This window comes from Pyrus communis, chromosome 5 (genome assembly GCF_963583255.1).
Source record: "Pyrus communis chromosome 5, drPyrComm1.1, whole genome shotgun sequence".
Taxonomy (NCBI): Eukaryota; Viridiplantae; Streptophyta; class Magnoliopsida; order Rosales; family Rosaceae; genus Pyrus; species Pyrus communis.
Window position 1 is genome coordinate 7,483,251 of NC_084807.1, and position 16,319 is coordinate 7,499,569.

At 34.6% G+C, this 16,319-nt stretch overlaps 1 protein-coding gene across 1 annotated transcript; it reads left to right on the plus strand.

Annotated features, from left to right (window-relative positions):
• The first annotated feature begins 7,350 nt into the window (after window positions 1–7,350).
• Window positions 7,351–16,287, plus strand: LOC137735329 (disease resistance protein RUN1-like). Its single transcript, XM_068474747.1, has 6 exons — window positions 7,351–7,917; window positions 12,583–13,678; window positions 13,759–14,034; window positions 14,164–15,006; window positions 15,133–15,724; window positions 15,841–16,287. The coding sequence occupies exons 1-6, from the start codon at window positions 7,406–7,408 to the stop codon at window positions 16,026–16,028; spliced, it is 3,507 nt and encodes a 1,168-aa protein (XP_068330848.1). The 5' UTR covers window positions 7,351–7,405; the 3' UTR covers window positions 16,029–16,287.
• The last annotated feature ends 32 nt before the right edge of the window (window positions 16,288–16,319 follow it).

Sequence of the window (16,319 nt, forward strand, 5' to 3'; positions counted from 1 at the left end):
AGATTGGAAAAGATTGATTTTGAATTTAAAAGTAATAAAAAAGAATTTTAATAAAAGTAATTTAAGAAAAACATCTATTAACCAATTAAAAAGGAAACAAATCAAAGAGAAAATGTTTTGAGAAATAAATTTGGAAAACACTAGGGTTCCGCCATCCCCTTAACAATCCTATGTAGATTTACTAATTACTTATGAATTAGTCATACAACTTTGAATGTTAGGTTTTCCTAATACATATTCTACTTGTGGCATTCAAGTTAGAACGTATATTAAACATGCAATCCGTCTGTGGCATTCAATTCATGAACAATAATTTGTCGGATTAAAAACCTCTATAAAATGAGGTTCATTAACAATGGAAAAGCGACTGATAGGAGAGAGAGAGAGAGAGAGAGAGAGAGAGAGAGAGAGAGAGAGAGAGAGAGAGAGAGGAAAGAAGAGGAAGAAAGAAAAGAGAGGAAGAAGAGAGGAGAGAATAGAAAGAGTTATCTTTGTACTCTTATTATTCCAAATTATAATGAAAGCATTACTGCTGCCCCGAGGATGTACTCCAGTCACACTGACTATAGAGGAACCTTGTAAATTTTGTACCTTATTTCATTTATTCCACTGCACACACCGCCGATTTTACAACAAACTTTAAAATATATTTTTCTTAACGAGTAACGGGTCCAATCATATTACCTGATAATATTAACAGGTCGATTTCAGGTCGGGTCATATTAGCCGTTTACTTTAGCAAGTGTTACACGACACGACCTGTTAAGCTATCGGGTATGACACGAAAACGTCACGAACACGAGAAACACGACATGAATGCCAGGTCTGCAGTGAATTGATTAATTTGTAAAAAATTTTGAACAAAAATGCCCCCAAAACTTTTGGACAAAAATGCCCCTAAAACAAAAAAATTCAAAAGCAACCCAAAATAATTCACCAAATAATGCAAGGGTATTTTCATCATTTTAAGAGTGTTTTTTTAATAATTAATTCTTTTTGTACAACTTTTTTTTAATTAGTACCTCACAATAGACTAATAATAATGTGACTCTATCAATTGTTCATTAAATATTATTTTCTCTATTTTTAAATACGTTCAAAACATCTTGATAGGCGTGTAATGCCGGTTATAAAAAAACAAGTCTTTCGCACGCGCATAATAATGTGATTAAATTAGTTGTCAAATGATTTTTTTTTTTTATTTTTAACAAATGATATTATCTACACTAAGCGGGAAAGGGTGGGCTTAGCCTTACAATGGACTAGCAATAATGTGATTCAATCAGTTATTTATTAAATATTATTTTATCTATTCTTAATGTAAATTAAGTAGAATGTAGATGGAAATTGAAAGACTTATTTTATTATGTGAATTCAACTGCTTTGATTGGTTTATGAGGGGTTTCTTCTAGCATGTCTAAGATTATTCATTTACTTCCAATATTTGACTTTCCTTTTGTCTAAAGCACCATTCACTTTAGTGTTGGCTTTATATATAGAGATTTAAAATGTGTATGTCACGCGTACTGATGAGTTAATATTATATTATATATTTTACCCTAATCTTAGTATAATTTGGTAATTATATTGGTAGAATTTTGATACTTTACTTTATATTTTCAATATAGGATATTCGACTTCCTCTGGAGCAAAACGTAGTCAAATAGATGAATTTTCGAGTGATTCAAATTGGAGCACGTTCGTGTGTTCCTTAGCTTGTTCATATCAAAATTTGGGGTTTTTCTACCAAGCGGTTATTTTCTGGCCATTAAATAAAGGAGCAGTGCACGTTGCTGGAAAGTGACGTTTCTGGGTTTAAACTGCGTTTTTGGAGCCTAAGATGACCTCAAATGGCCTGTGGTCTACTTTCAGGTGTTTTCATTTTTTTTCTAGGTTAATATAATTATGTTGATTTTAATTATGAATATGCGTAACTAATTCTCTTTGCTAGGGTGAGGCCATGATCCTTAGCAAGAATATGTAGTCTTTTTTTAATTTTCTTATGAATTTATGCATGCAAATTTTGGATTGTTAATCACTATGCTTTAAACTATCTATTTGTCTTAGTGATTCACAACCATTAGGATATTTAGAAAAGTAATTTGATGCAATTTTGGCGGAGGGCTATCCCTAAAATTGACTAAGGCTTCTTGTGGTTAATATGTGTAACTACTTAGGATGGACAACACGTCTTAAGAGTTATATGGTTTTTCAAAAGGTTTTCACAAAACTTAATGAGTCTTGCATGTTCACATTCGATCTGGATGCCACAGACGGGTTGCATATTAGATATACATTCTATATTGGGGGTTCCAAGTAGGGCATACTTTAGGAAAACCTAACCTTCAAAATACGCATGTGTAATTCATAAGGAATTAGAAGAATTATAGAGGATTGTTAGGGTGATGGTGGAACCTTAGTGCTTTTCCAAATTTGTTTCTCAAAATCTTTTCTCTTTGATTTGTTTCCTTTTTAATTGGTTATTAGTTGCTTTCCCTAAATTACATTTTTAAAATTTGTTTTTAATACTTTTAAATTCAAAATCAACCTTTTCCAATCTTTACTTTTAGATAATTAACTAGGATTAGGGTTTTTCATAAATTGTTTTAAATAATCTCAGCAGAAAACGACCTTACTTGAGCCGTTTATACTATAACAACCTTGTTCTCTTGCAAGTATTTTGTGTGATTTTATCCCTAGTTTTACACGTGGTAAAAATCCTATCACGTACCATGCCGTGATTTAAAAAATGCCTTCTGCATACGCGTGAGTGCATGCATGAAGACTAGTAAAATATAATCAGTACAAGAGACTAAAAAAATGGAACTATCTTTCAACAGTTTGGATGTCATGTATGGCCATATCCTTTATTTCCACAATTCTTATCAAGCGGCTAGGGAGAGATTGTCTTATCTCATAAACTCATAACGTGGCAATAGCCTATTAGAAAGGTAATGTACGTTTTAAAATCGTGGCAAATATTCCGACTTAGTAATAACGCCTTTAAAAATAAAATTTGGTTGTATGAAAGAATCTATCATAAAATAAAATAACGGATAATCAACGAAAGTAACAGTACACCATGTTGGACCTTTTTCAATGTCAAAATGAAATATGAAAGTAGACCAAGTTGGTTGTCACATCCCGGTTCGAGCCCTATCACATCTCGGGCTCGACTCAACCGTAGCACGATATTGTCCGTTTTGGGTCTCGGCCACACCCTCACGGTTTTGTTTATGGGAACTCACACAAGAACTTTCCAATGGGTCACCCATCATGGAAGTGCTCTCGTGCGCTACTCGCTTAACTTCAGAGTTCCGATGGAACCCGAAGCCAGTGAGCTCCCAAAAGGCCTCGTGCTAGGTAGAGATGAGAATATACATATAAGGCTTACATGATCCACTCCACTGGGTAATCTCGGCTCGAGCCGGGATGTGACATTGGTAGTATTAATCAATTTTTTTTGTTTTAACAAACAATATTATATATACTAAGGAGAGAGAGTGGGCTAAACCTCACAATGGGCTAGCAATAATATGATTCAAATTCACGTTTGACGAGAATCGACTCTAAGACCTCTCATTTATAAATGAAGAAGCATAGGACTAGACCGTAGTACTAAATATCATTATTTATTCACTTTTAAATAATGAATAATCAAAAAAAATATTGCACGGGTCTCCCTCTCATCACTTACCACTAGTGGCCATCACATCCCTGAGCAAAAGACATCTTTCCAATTGCTTGACCAAAACAAGCATTGACTTGACTGTCTGTCCATCAATAACAGGCCCACATCTTAACCCAAATATAATGACGTCAAAGGAGAAGGGAAAATGAGAAGGAAACTCCGGAGAGTACAGAGAAGGAAAAGGAGAAAATGAGAAAAGGAAGGAGGAAAATGAAAGGAAATTTCAGGAGAATAGAGAAAAGAAGGGGAAAGAAGGGAAAAGGGGAAGGAAGCTTCAGAGAGTAGAAGAAAAGAGGGAAAAACATAAAAATAAAAAATAAAAGAGGAAAGTTGCCTTCATCATTTTGTCTACTGAGGCAAAGAGCAAAATGCTCCCAACTTTCCTTGTTTCTTACATGTAAATTATATTCTGTATAATGAGAAATCAGTATTGCTACTTCGAGGATGTAGACACAACTTGTTGAATCTCATAACAATACAACAAGCTTATAGTTGCACAACAATTCGATCAACTATCTTAAGTTCAACCATACATGTACCCAGATTTAGGTTTTTCCAAACTTTCCTTATAAAACTAACTGAACTTTACAAGTGCCACATTATTATGTGGTTTTATCAAGTTTTAATTTTTGTCTCAATAACACATCATATTTCGGACAATCAATCTTTCAGTTGAATATATAAACATTCAAGATGGGGATATTGGATACACTAGTTGGTGGGTTAATTGGTAGAAATAATTCCAACAATTCAAAGACGAGAAATGAGTATGAAGCAACGATCAAAATATATTGTATTTTATCACAAAATATCTTTGTGCAATTAGAAGTGCATTTTATCACAAAAAGGTGAGCAACGATCAATATAATTGTAATTTATAAAATCACATATAACAACAAGTAATCTTCTCTTTTTTTTTCATATCTGCCACTAGTGGCCCACGATGACTTAAGGTATCGTTTGGTATGTAGACGGGACGGGACGGGACGGGACAGGACGGAACGGAACGAAGCAGGAGCAAAGATGCCCTCGGATGGAAACAAGGAGGAAGAAGAAGGAGACGGAGATGTTATAATTTTGTGTTCCACGGATGTGGAACGAGTCGTTCCAAGGGGGTGAGGTTGAACGAAAATTCACCCAAAACTCGTCCCGTGGAACAGCTCGTTCCACCCGTTTTAAGCGCACCAAACGTGGGACAGAACGTCTTGTCCCACTCTATTCCGTCCCGTCCTACGTATCAAACGGTACCTAAGGAAACGCTTTTTGGGTCAATGCATGAGAACGACCCATTTTAAAATTATTTGTAAATTTTCCTATAAGTAGACAGTAATGACCCAATTAAATATTTCACCTGCACCGAGATACTTGCATTGCACCTAGCAAGATCAGTTTTTTTGTTTGTCCATCGATCCACATCAAACGGATCAATCATCAGAACCATCCATCCACATCAATGACTCTTATGATAAAATATTCTGTCTTTAAATTATTGAAGTAATATTAAAAAATATAAAAATAACACAAGAATTTTAATAATAATAATCATAAAGAAATTTATAACATCAATTATGTATGAAATTATTATAAACAACTAAAGAGAAAATTAGAAAAACTGAGAAATTTAGAGATTGAAACTTGCATAAATACAATGTCATACCTGCACCGAGAGACTTGCATTGCACCTAGCAAGATCAGTTTTTTTTGTTTGTCCATCGATCCACATCAAACAGATCAATCATCAGAACCATCCATCCACATCAATGGCTCTTATGATAAAATATTATGTCTTTAAATTATTGAAGCAATATTAAAAAATATAAAAATAACATAAGAATTTCAATAATAATAATCATAAAGAAATTCATAACATCAATTATGTATGAGATTATTATAAACAACTAAAGATAAAGTTAGAAAAACTGACAAATTTGGAGATTGAAGCTTGTATAAATACAATGTCATAAAGACAGAATTTCGCCCCTACTCTTAATCAGAAGTTAAAGCACTTCAATCTTCGGATTCTGGAGAATTTTATATTTTCTGTACTCTGAAGACACGACTCGAAATTTGACAAACGAAAAATGAGAGAAATAAAGTGAGGAAACCCTATTTCTCAAGAGTAAAAATTAACTCTAATTTTGTATCTTTAATGATAATGATTTCATGGGTTTATATAGAACCCATTGTGTTGTTTGGCGTAAAAATTCAACTTTGCATCTATGTAACCTACATCACTCATCAAACTACACTTCCCAAATTACAAATAATATGATGCAATTCTTTGTATCAGATGCAACACTTAAGACTAAACAAGATTAATTTTTTCATTCAATATTTTGAAATTAAATATTATAATATTTAATAAATATTATAATATAAATTTTCAACATTGACTTGACTGTTCGTCCATCAATAACAAGTCCTCATCTCAACCCAAATATAATGATGTCAAAGGAGAGGGGAAAATGAGAAGGAAACTCTGGAGGGTAGTTTGAAATTAAATATTATAATATAAATTTTCAACATTGACTTGACTGTTGTTCCATCAATAACAAGTCACATCTCAACCCAAATATAATGATGTCAAAGGAGAAGGGAAAATGAGAAGGAAACTCTGGAGGGTAGAGGGAAGGAAAAGGAGGGAGAAAAGGGGAAAAGAAGGGAGAAAAGTAGGAGGGAAACGTAGAAAAGGAAGGAGGAATGACAGGAAATTTTGAAGAAAAGAGAAAAGGGGAAAAGAAGGGAGAAAAGGAGAAAAAGGAGGGAGAAAAGGAGAAAAGGAGAAAAGGAGGAGGGAAACGTAGAAAAGGAAGGAGGAATGACAGGAAATTTTGAAGAAAAGAGAAAAGGAGAAGGGAAAGGAAGAAAAGCAGAAAAGAAGGGAAGAGAGGAAGGAAAAGAGGGAAATGCATAAAAATAAAAAAAATAAAAAAAATAAAAAAAGAAAATTGCCTTCATCATTATGTCTACTAACGGAAAAGAGCAAAATGCTCCCAACTACTCTTGTTTCTTGCATTGTAAATTATATTTCGCATAATGATAAACCAGTATTTCTACCCGAGTATGTAGACACAATTTGCCGAATCTCTTTACTATACAACAAACTTATAACTGCACAATAATTCGATCAACCATCTTAAGTTTAACCATACATGTACCAAGATTCAAGTTTTTCCAAACTTTCCTCATGAAACTAACTGAACAATACAAGTGCCACATTATTATGCAGTTCTATCACGTTTTAATCACATTATCTTTAGGACAATCAATCTTGCAGTTGAATATATAAACCTTCGAGATGGCGATATTGGAAACACTAGTTGGTGGGTTGATTGGTAGAAATGGTTCCAACAATTCAAGAATAAGAAATGTGCATTGACCAACGATCAAAGTGTGTTGTATTTTATTACAAAAGATTTTTGTAATATTAAAAGTGCACTTTATCACAAAAAGGTAAGCAACGATCAATATAATTATAATTTATAAAATCACACATAAAACAAGAAGTAATATTTTCTTTTTCTTTTCATCTCTGCCACTGTCTTAAAGAAACGCTTTTTGGGTCAACGGATGGGGACCACCCATGTTATAGTTGTTTGTATATTTTCCTGGAGGTACGTGGGAATGACCCAATTACATATTTCCCCTGCTCACAGACATTTGCATTGCACCTAGCAAACACCAGTTTTTTTGTTAGAACATCGATCCACTTCAATGGCTCTTGTGAGAACATCTCCAGGAACCTCCTCTGATTCCAACACCTTTCGGCGTTATCGCTACGACGTGTTCTTGAGCTTCAGAGGCGAAGAAACTCGCAAGACTTTTACAGACCACCTCTACACAGCCTTGAACAACGCAGGATTTCTCACGTTCCGAGACGACGATGAACTCGAGAGAGGAGAAGATATAAAGCCAGGACTGCAGAAAGCGATCCAGCTATCACGAACTTCTGTTGTCGTGTTTTCGAAAGATTACGTGTCATCCAGGTGGTGTCTTGATGAGCTTGTGCTGATCCTTGAACGCAAGAAGACCACCTCGGACTATGTAGTTTTACCAGTCTTCTACGATGTCGATCCGTCCCACGTGAGCAAGCAGACAGGAAGTGTTGGAAAAGCATTTGCTAGAAGCCAGAAAAATCAGTCACCGGAAAAGGTGGAAGGATGGAGGAAAGCACTTGCAGAGATTGCAGACCTAGCAGGCATGGTCTTACAAAATCAAGCTGACGGGTAACTTTCATTTTCTTCTTTTGTCTTCTCTTTGTTGTTGTTGAGCTCTCCAATAAAATCACAAAATATTGATTTACTCAACACAAATGTTCATATGACTTCTGGCAAATTGCTCCAGTAATAATCCCATTTAAGGTCAATTAAGTTGTCATGATCTGTATGTTGCGTAAATTAGATAACCAAAATTAAACCCATTAAGTCTCGAATTTTAGTGTTCGCAAGTCTACGAATCAAATGATTGTATAACATATAAGCATGAATATCATCCCATAGAGATCGAATTGATTCTCAAAGTCTTGCTAATTAAATTGAAAAAAAATCATAGTGGAGAAGATTTAATGGAAAAGATATGAAACTTTGAAATTAAACTGAAATAAAATACAACTTTAAAAATAAAATGCATAAATTAATAAGATTAAAATATAAGAAAATAAAACCTAGCCATCCGAATTCACCGTAACCAATCCCACTTAATTCCCTTAATATGTTATGCTCAAGTAGTTCCCCAATATTGATGATTGATTTTCCCTAAATTATTCGACGGTCATGACAGCTGGTTACATCAAAAGTATCCTTACATGTTAACCCTCTATGGCATCTGGATGGATTTAAACAAGTAAAAACCTATTAAGCTCTATGGAAATCATTGAAAAATCACACAAACCTTAATTGTATGGCATCTACAAATAGGTGTTTATGGTATCAATTGCAAGAAGCTAAACCCAAGTTAAGTATGACATCTACTCTAACTTAATAAAATCAACTTAATTTAAACCTAGATGGTGATCAAGCATCTAAATAAAAATTAAGCGCATTACGATTATCAAAAGATACTCAATAAGAAAGAAAAACTCAATAACAACAATGCCACAAGATAATTAAGCATTCATGATCGGGTTACATCGTAGCCCTAGCAAAGTAAAAAAAACAAACTAGAAAACTCTTCCCTTTTCCCTTCCTTGCCGCTGCCGCCCTTTGGAATATGAATTGTTTTTTTTTTTCTGGATGGCTTTCTCCCCCTTATAAAACCCACGGCAAAAGAAAGTCCAAGAAAGAAATATAACAATTAAAACCCTACTAAAATCCTATCACTAATGGACTTTAAGTCCTTATTAAATAAAAAGAAAATAACTGGAAATAATAAAAACAAATAATTATGTCTCTTCTTAAATCTATTGAATAGCACTCCCATGTCTATTTGATTCCAAAACTGCTTGGTTTCATCTTCTTGTTGTAATGCATATGTCTTGGTGTAATTAATTAGCCTCTTGCTCCACTGGAATTGCTTTAGACATCTGAAAAGCTCATTTTCCACTTCTTTTTCACGTAACTTCCATATTGAATGCCTAAAAATAAAACAATAGAATTTAGTGCATTTAACCCATTCATATATACAAAATCTAAAGGAAGTATATGATAAAAATATATAAAAATATGCACCCATCAAATTCCCCCAAACTTAGATTTTGCTTGTCCTCAAGCAAAACAAAAGAAAACACAAAGACTCAACGAAAACAAATTAATAGCTAACTTCCCAAATTTTAATCTTAGAGAAAACACCAACCATAAGATAACTTTCAAGAAATAAGCAATAGTAGTTCAAGACATTATCCAAGAGCTAACCAAATTTGACTTGGAGTGTAGTGTGTGTAATAGCCATATCAATGCAATTCCATGATTTTTAAAATCATCATAGGCAAACTCGTGAACTTCTTACAAGGCATACACTCATTCACTCATATTTGTGGATTAATGTGTTACACTGAAATGATCTCACAAACATGCCGCCATATGCTTGCATGTCTACCTAACTCGACATCAATATCAAGTAACTTCTGGGATCAAAAGGACTTTATTACGGTTGTATTAATGGGGTTAAGGATGGTAGGCTAATGAAAGAAAGTTATGGAAAAAAAACATAAGGTGTAAATGGCTTGTAGAGCTTTACAATTGAATTTGAGAGATAAATGCTTAAACTCATGAAGCTTATCAAAACCTAAGCACATAACATGAACCTTATTTCCATTGATTGATCTTTTTGAAATATCCCCCCCCCCCCCCCCCCACCTCCTTTTTTTGTTTTTTTTAATAATAAGCAGCCGATTTTTTTTTTTTTTTTTTTTTTTCTGTTTTCTTCTTTTACAGCAATCAGCAACTTTTTTTTTTCTTTTTTCTTTTCCTTGTCCATAGCAATATTTAGCCCCCAACATTTTGAACTCTCTCCTCTTAATGAATTATTCTACAAGCTCTTTAAATGGATATGAATTATTTATTTTTATTTTTTTTACGAGACTAGGTAGGGAAAATTTAGGTTAAAGAACAAGAAAAGGCTCACATAAAGGCTCAACGGGGCTAACTAGGAAAAATATTTATAAGGGTTGGCTAGAAAGGCTCAAACGAAAGAAACAAATGCCTAAATCACTTCCAAGTTTGTTATGTGAATTGATGAATGCAACAAGAGGTATAAAGCAAGTTCTAGAGATACATGTAAAATGAGATCATATGCACAAGAATAATTGAGATTGATGCATAGTAGTTCAATCTATTTTAGGCTCAAAAGCTCACAAGGATTACATAAGTTCACTCGATTTACATATGAAACTTAAATCATGCTCTAATTTCTCATTTACATGGCTATGTGCATATATATTTTCCAAGTCATGCTCATAAAAAAAAAAAAAATTGGTTAAAACAAAGATAATGTCAAGAACTAATGTCAAGCTTAAATTTCTTGAAAGTTGTGAAAAAAATTAAGACTGAATCTCATAATTGAATTGGGAAGTAACCAATAACATCAGGACCCAAAGAAAAATAAAATATTTTTGGATTTTTCAGAAATTTATATTTTTTATGTTTCTATTTATTTTATTTTTCTACAACTAAAATGAAGAAGACTAAAAAAAAAAAAAATGAAGAGAAGAGTAAAGAAAATAGACAACAAAGGTACAGAAAAATTAATCAATAAAGCTCTTGGACAAAGAAACTTCCCGGGTTTAAAGGAGACACGCAAGCGAAGATGTACATGGAATCCACCCCCAAACTTGAATTTTGTATTGGCATCAAGGTAAGGTGGCTCCATTTTTCTACAAAAATAGAAAATAATGGGTAAGCTAAACAAGAGACTTAGGAGAATAATTTTTTATTGAAAAAAAAAAAAAAAAACTAAAGCTAAACCAACTAAAAAAATGTAACAATCCAATTAAGTAAGTAATGGAATCAAATTCGATCCCTGGCAACGGCGCCAGAAACTTGTTGCGTAAATTAGATAACCAAAATTAAACCCATTAAGTCTCGAATTTTAGTGCTCGCAAGTACACGAATCAAATGATTGTATAGCATATAAGCATGGATATCATCCCACAAAGATCGAATTGATTCTCAAAGTCTTACTAATTAAATTGAAACAAATCATAGTGGAGAAGCTTTAATGGAAAAGATATGAAACTTTGAAACTACACTGAAATAAAATACAACTTTAAAAATAAAATGCATAAATTAATAAGATTAAAATATAAGAAAATAAAACCTAGGGCATCTGAATTCACCGTAACCAATCCTACTTAATTCCCTTAATATGTTATGCTCAAGTAGTTCCCCGATATTGATGATCGATTTTCCCTAAATTATTCGACGGCCATGACATCTGGTTACATCAAAAGTATCCTTACATGTTAACCCTCTATGGCATCTAGATGGATTTAAACAAGTAAGAACATATTAAGCTCTATAGAAATCGTTGGAAAATCACACAAACCCTCATTGTATGGCATCTACAAATAGGTGTTTATGGTATCAATTGCAAGAAGCTAAACCTAAGTTAAGTATGACATCTACTCTAACTTGCATCAAATCAACCTAATTTAAACCTAGATGGTGATCAAGCATCTAAATAAAAATTAAGCGCATTACGATTATCAAAAGATACTCAATAAGGAAGAAAAACTCAATAACAACAATGCCACAAGGCAATTAAGCATTCATGATCGGGCTACATCGTAGCTCTAGCAAAGAAAAAAAAAACAAACTAGAAAACTCTTCCCTTTTCCCTTCCTTGCCGCTGCCCCCCTTTGGAATATGAAATGTGTTTTTTTTTTCTGGGTGGCTTTCTCCCCCTTATAAAACCCACGGCAAAAGAAAGTCCAAGAAAGAAATATAACAATTAAAACCCTAATAAAATTAAAAGAAAATAACGGAAATAATAAAAACAAATAATTATGTCTCTTCTTAAATCTATTGAATAGCACTCCCATGTCTATTTGATTCCAAAACTGCTTGGTTTCATCTTCTTGTTGTAATGCATATGTCTTGGTGTAATTAATTAGCCTCTTGCTCCACTAGAATTGCTTTAGACACCTGAAAAGCTCATTTTCCACTTCTTTTTCACGTAACTCCCATATTGAATGCCTAAAAGTAAAACAATAGAATTTATTGCATTTAACCCATTCATATATACAAAATCCAAAGGAAGTATATGATAAAAATATATGAAAATATGCACCCATCACTGTACCATGTAGCTGCATGGAATAGCTGTTAAGAATTATTGATCGAACCTTAGTATAATTTTCTCCTTTGAATTCCATGAATATCAAACTTCGTATAATTGATTGATATCGAGTGCACGACATGTTTGATTCATCATTCATTTTATTTGCAAATTCTTAGGTACGAGTCAAAGTTTATCAAAGATATTGTTAGAGTGATTAGTGCTAAGCTAAGTCGCACGCACTTGAGCGTTGAATCAAAACTGGTTGGCATCCATTCTCGAGTCGAACCCATCAATTTATGGTTACAAGATCCATCGCATGATGTTGGTATACTTCTTGTTTATGGGCTGCCTGGAATAGGGAAGACAACCATTGCAAAATGTGTTTACAATTCAAACTTTGAAAGTTTTGAAGGAAGCAGCTATGTTGAAAGTATCAGAGAAACTGCAAGTCATCCAAACGGCTTAGTTCAAATACAAAAGCAAATTCTTTATGATATTTTAAATGGGAAAAAGGAGAAAATACACAATGTTAGTGAGGGAATAATTAAGATTGGAAGAGCCATAAGCTTTAGAAGAGTTCTTCTTGTTCTTGATGATGTGGACCATATGGACCAATTAGATGCAGTCCTGAGGATGAAAGATCAGTTTTATCCTGGAAGTAAAATAATCATAACAACTAGGCGTGAAAGGTTGATAAAGGCACATGAAGGTATTACGGTGCATGAAGTTGGACCTTTGGGTTCCGATGAATCATTGGAGCTCTTAAGCTGGCATGCTTTTGGCCAGGATCATCCCCTTGAAGGTTATGAGAAATATTCTGAAGAAGTCGCACAACACAGCGGAAGACTTCCATTAGCTCTCAAAGTTTTGGGTTCTTCTCTTTTCGGGGAACCTAAGCGTGTATGGAAAAGTACATTGGAGAAGCTAGAAGTTATTCCAAATGGTGAAATCATGAATAAATTAAGAATAAGCTACGACTCTTTACAAGATGACCATGACCAGAAATTATTCCTCCATATTGCTTGTTTCTTTATTGGAAAGGATGAAGATTACATTGTCAGAATACTAGATGGATGTGATTTCAAGACAATCTGTGGCATTCAAAATCTCAGAGATAGGTGTTTGGTGACAATTTTTATGGACAAGTTGTATATGCATGATGTGATTCGTGACATGGGACGAGAAATTGTTCGCCGAGAATCATATGAACCTGGGAATCGTAGTAGATTGTGGCACTCTAAGGATTCTTTCGAAGTATTGAGAGAAAAGAATGTAAGAAATGTTCATTGTATGTGTGTGTTTCTTTTTCTCTTGTGCTAATTAACCAATTGTTTTTCTGATTTCTTGTATAGGGTACGCAAGCAATTGAAGGTCTTATGCTGGACATACGTGAACTGCTTACAAACAGTCCCATAAAATCAAACAAGAATGTCTTGGAAACCAATTCATTTGCAAGGATGCACAAACTGAAATTGCTCTGTCTTAGACATGTACAACTGGACGGATGCTATGCAGAACTTCCAACAAGGTTAAGATGGTTGTGCTATCCTGTTGATTTTTCTTTGGAGAAATTGGTAGTTCTTGAAATGCAATATAGCAACTTGAGACAACTCTGCAAAAGAGCAAACGTATGTTACTCAACGCTTTTCAATTTTGTGTTCCTTCTTTCTTTAGGTTTAAATTCTTTAATTAATTTTATATGTTGGAATCAACTCCTAGTTATTTTTGTTTGTTTGCTTATTTTTATTTCTTTCCAGTTTCTTCCATCGTTGAAGACCCTTGATGTCAGCCATTCTCATGGCCTTAGTGAAACCATGGACTTCTCACCTTGCCCCAATCTAGAGGAATTGATTCTTGTGGATTGCACCAGCCTGATTGATGTTCATGAATCCATTGGAAACCTAGAGAGACTCGTGTACTTGAATATGAAGGATTGCAAGAATCTTAGGATGCTTCCGAAGAACATGTGTTTTCTTAAATCACTTGAAACACTCATTTTATCTGGCTGCTCAAATCTTGATGAGTTTCCAGTGGAGATGAAGAAGAAGATGGAGTCGCTTAAAGTTCTTAAAATGGATGGAATTCCAATAAGAGAATTATGGCCAGAAAGAAGTTCAAGTATCTTGAGTTCTTTTCCATGCTCCTTAGTAAAGTTATGTATGGTGGGGTGCAATCTTTCTGATGATGCCTTTTGTAGGGATTTAAGTAGTCTATCCTTGTTGCGAACACTAAAGTTAGGTGAGAATCCAATTTGCAGTCTGCCAGATTTCATCAAAGGTTTGAGAAGGCTCGATCATCTATCTTTCCGGGATTGTAAGAGGCTCAAATCGCTTGTGGGGTTGCCGAAAGTACACCAAAGGATAAGTATAGCCGGATGCGTATCATTAAAAAAAATGACTTTTCATTCCCCTGAGCAACAGTCTACAATGTTCAGCGTGGGCGACAACTGGAATCTAGTTGAGTGGCAGTACGATTACAAGTTATATGTGGAAATGATCAAACTTTTGGGCGTGTGCAACTTGGGATCCTTGCCAGCCATTAGAATGAACACACTGTTCGGATGCGGTGGTTCAAAAGAGGGTAAATGGAGTCCTGTCCAGGTGCGTTTCTCTCTCTCTCTATCTCTCTCTCTCTCTCTCTCTCTCTCTCTCTCTCTCATAAGTCATTAATATATCATGGGAAAGAAATAACTGAGTAATGTTGTGATGATTATGGCAATTACATAGGGACTGTATGAAAATGGTATATTCAGCACGTTTTTTGTTGGGAATGAGGTTCCAGGCCAGTTTAGCTACAAAAGTACCAAGTCTTCGATATCTTTTATTGTCCCTTTACTACTTGCTAATCACAGAATTCGAGGCTTGAACATCTTTGCTACCTATGCAAAGGAGCAGAATTATAATAATTCTTTTAATCCAATAATGACTAAAGTGAGTAACAAGAGTAAGGGTCTGAAGTGGATCTATGGCCCAGAGTTCTATGGAATTCCAGGAGAGGGAGAACATATGATATGGTTGAGCCATTGGAAGATGGATAATGAAACAATATTACAATGTGGCGATGAAGTGCTTGTTGCAGTACACATGAGTCCTAGTCAGTTTCAGCTCAAGGAGTTTGGTGTCGAGCTTGTGCAAGAGCACCAAGACAAGATGAGTACCCAACACAACACCAAATCAGATCCTAATTATCCACTCGTTATCGGTGGAGATTTGGATACGTGGAAGGGCAAACCGGGAATATACTTCCTTGGCAATAGGACAAGAGAAGATACTGACGCCATTGCTATCCTCGCCATGGACTCTGATGAAGAAGACACAAGTATGTTGTGTTGTTGTGTTGTATTGAATTATACTCCATCCAAACACTTCCAAGTGTGTCCGTATTCATTTCAAAAACGTTTCCAATAAGTTTTATGTTATTTGTATGTTTTTCAGACAAAGAAGGGCAAGAGGATGAACCTGATTACACAAATGCAAAGACGAGGGCTGCTAGCAAAAACTGCAGTCTCGGACGCTGGAAGGTGCTCCTCACAGCTGCTGGCTTCTTTTTCACGCTTGCTGTAGTAGTTCAGTCCTCCATCTCCCAGAAACAGAAGCGTCGGCAGTCTACAAGCCCCCCATGAGTTTATAATTTGACTTGATATAGATATATCTTTGCATTCCTTACTCTCAAGATGTTTTCTACCTTCAAAACTTCAGGTTTAGAGCTAAGCACTCTTAACTGCTTGAGATATAAAAGCCCCTTGCAACTAGATACCGAAGTTCAAATGTGTTCAACACCATCAAATATAGCATAAAATACATCCAGCATTAGTAGCGTAGCAGTAAATAAGTAAAACAAAAAAATGCTTCTCAAAGTCATAGGTATCTTTAGCAATAACGGGCAATAATTCTTTTTGGGGGTGGCTGTGTTG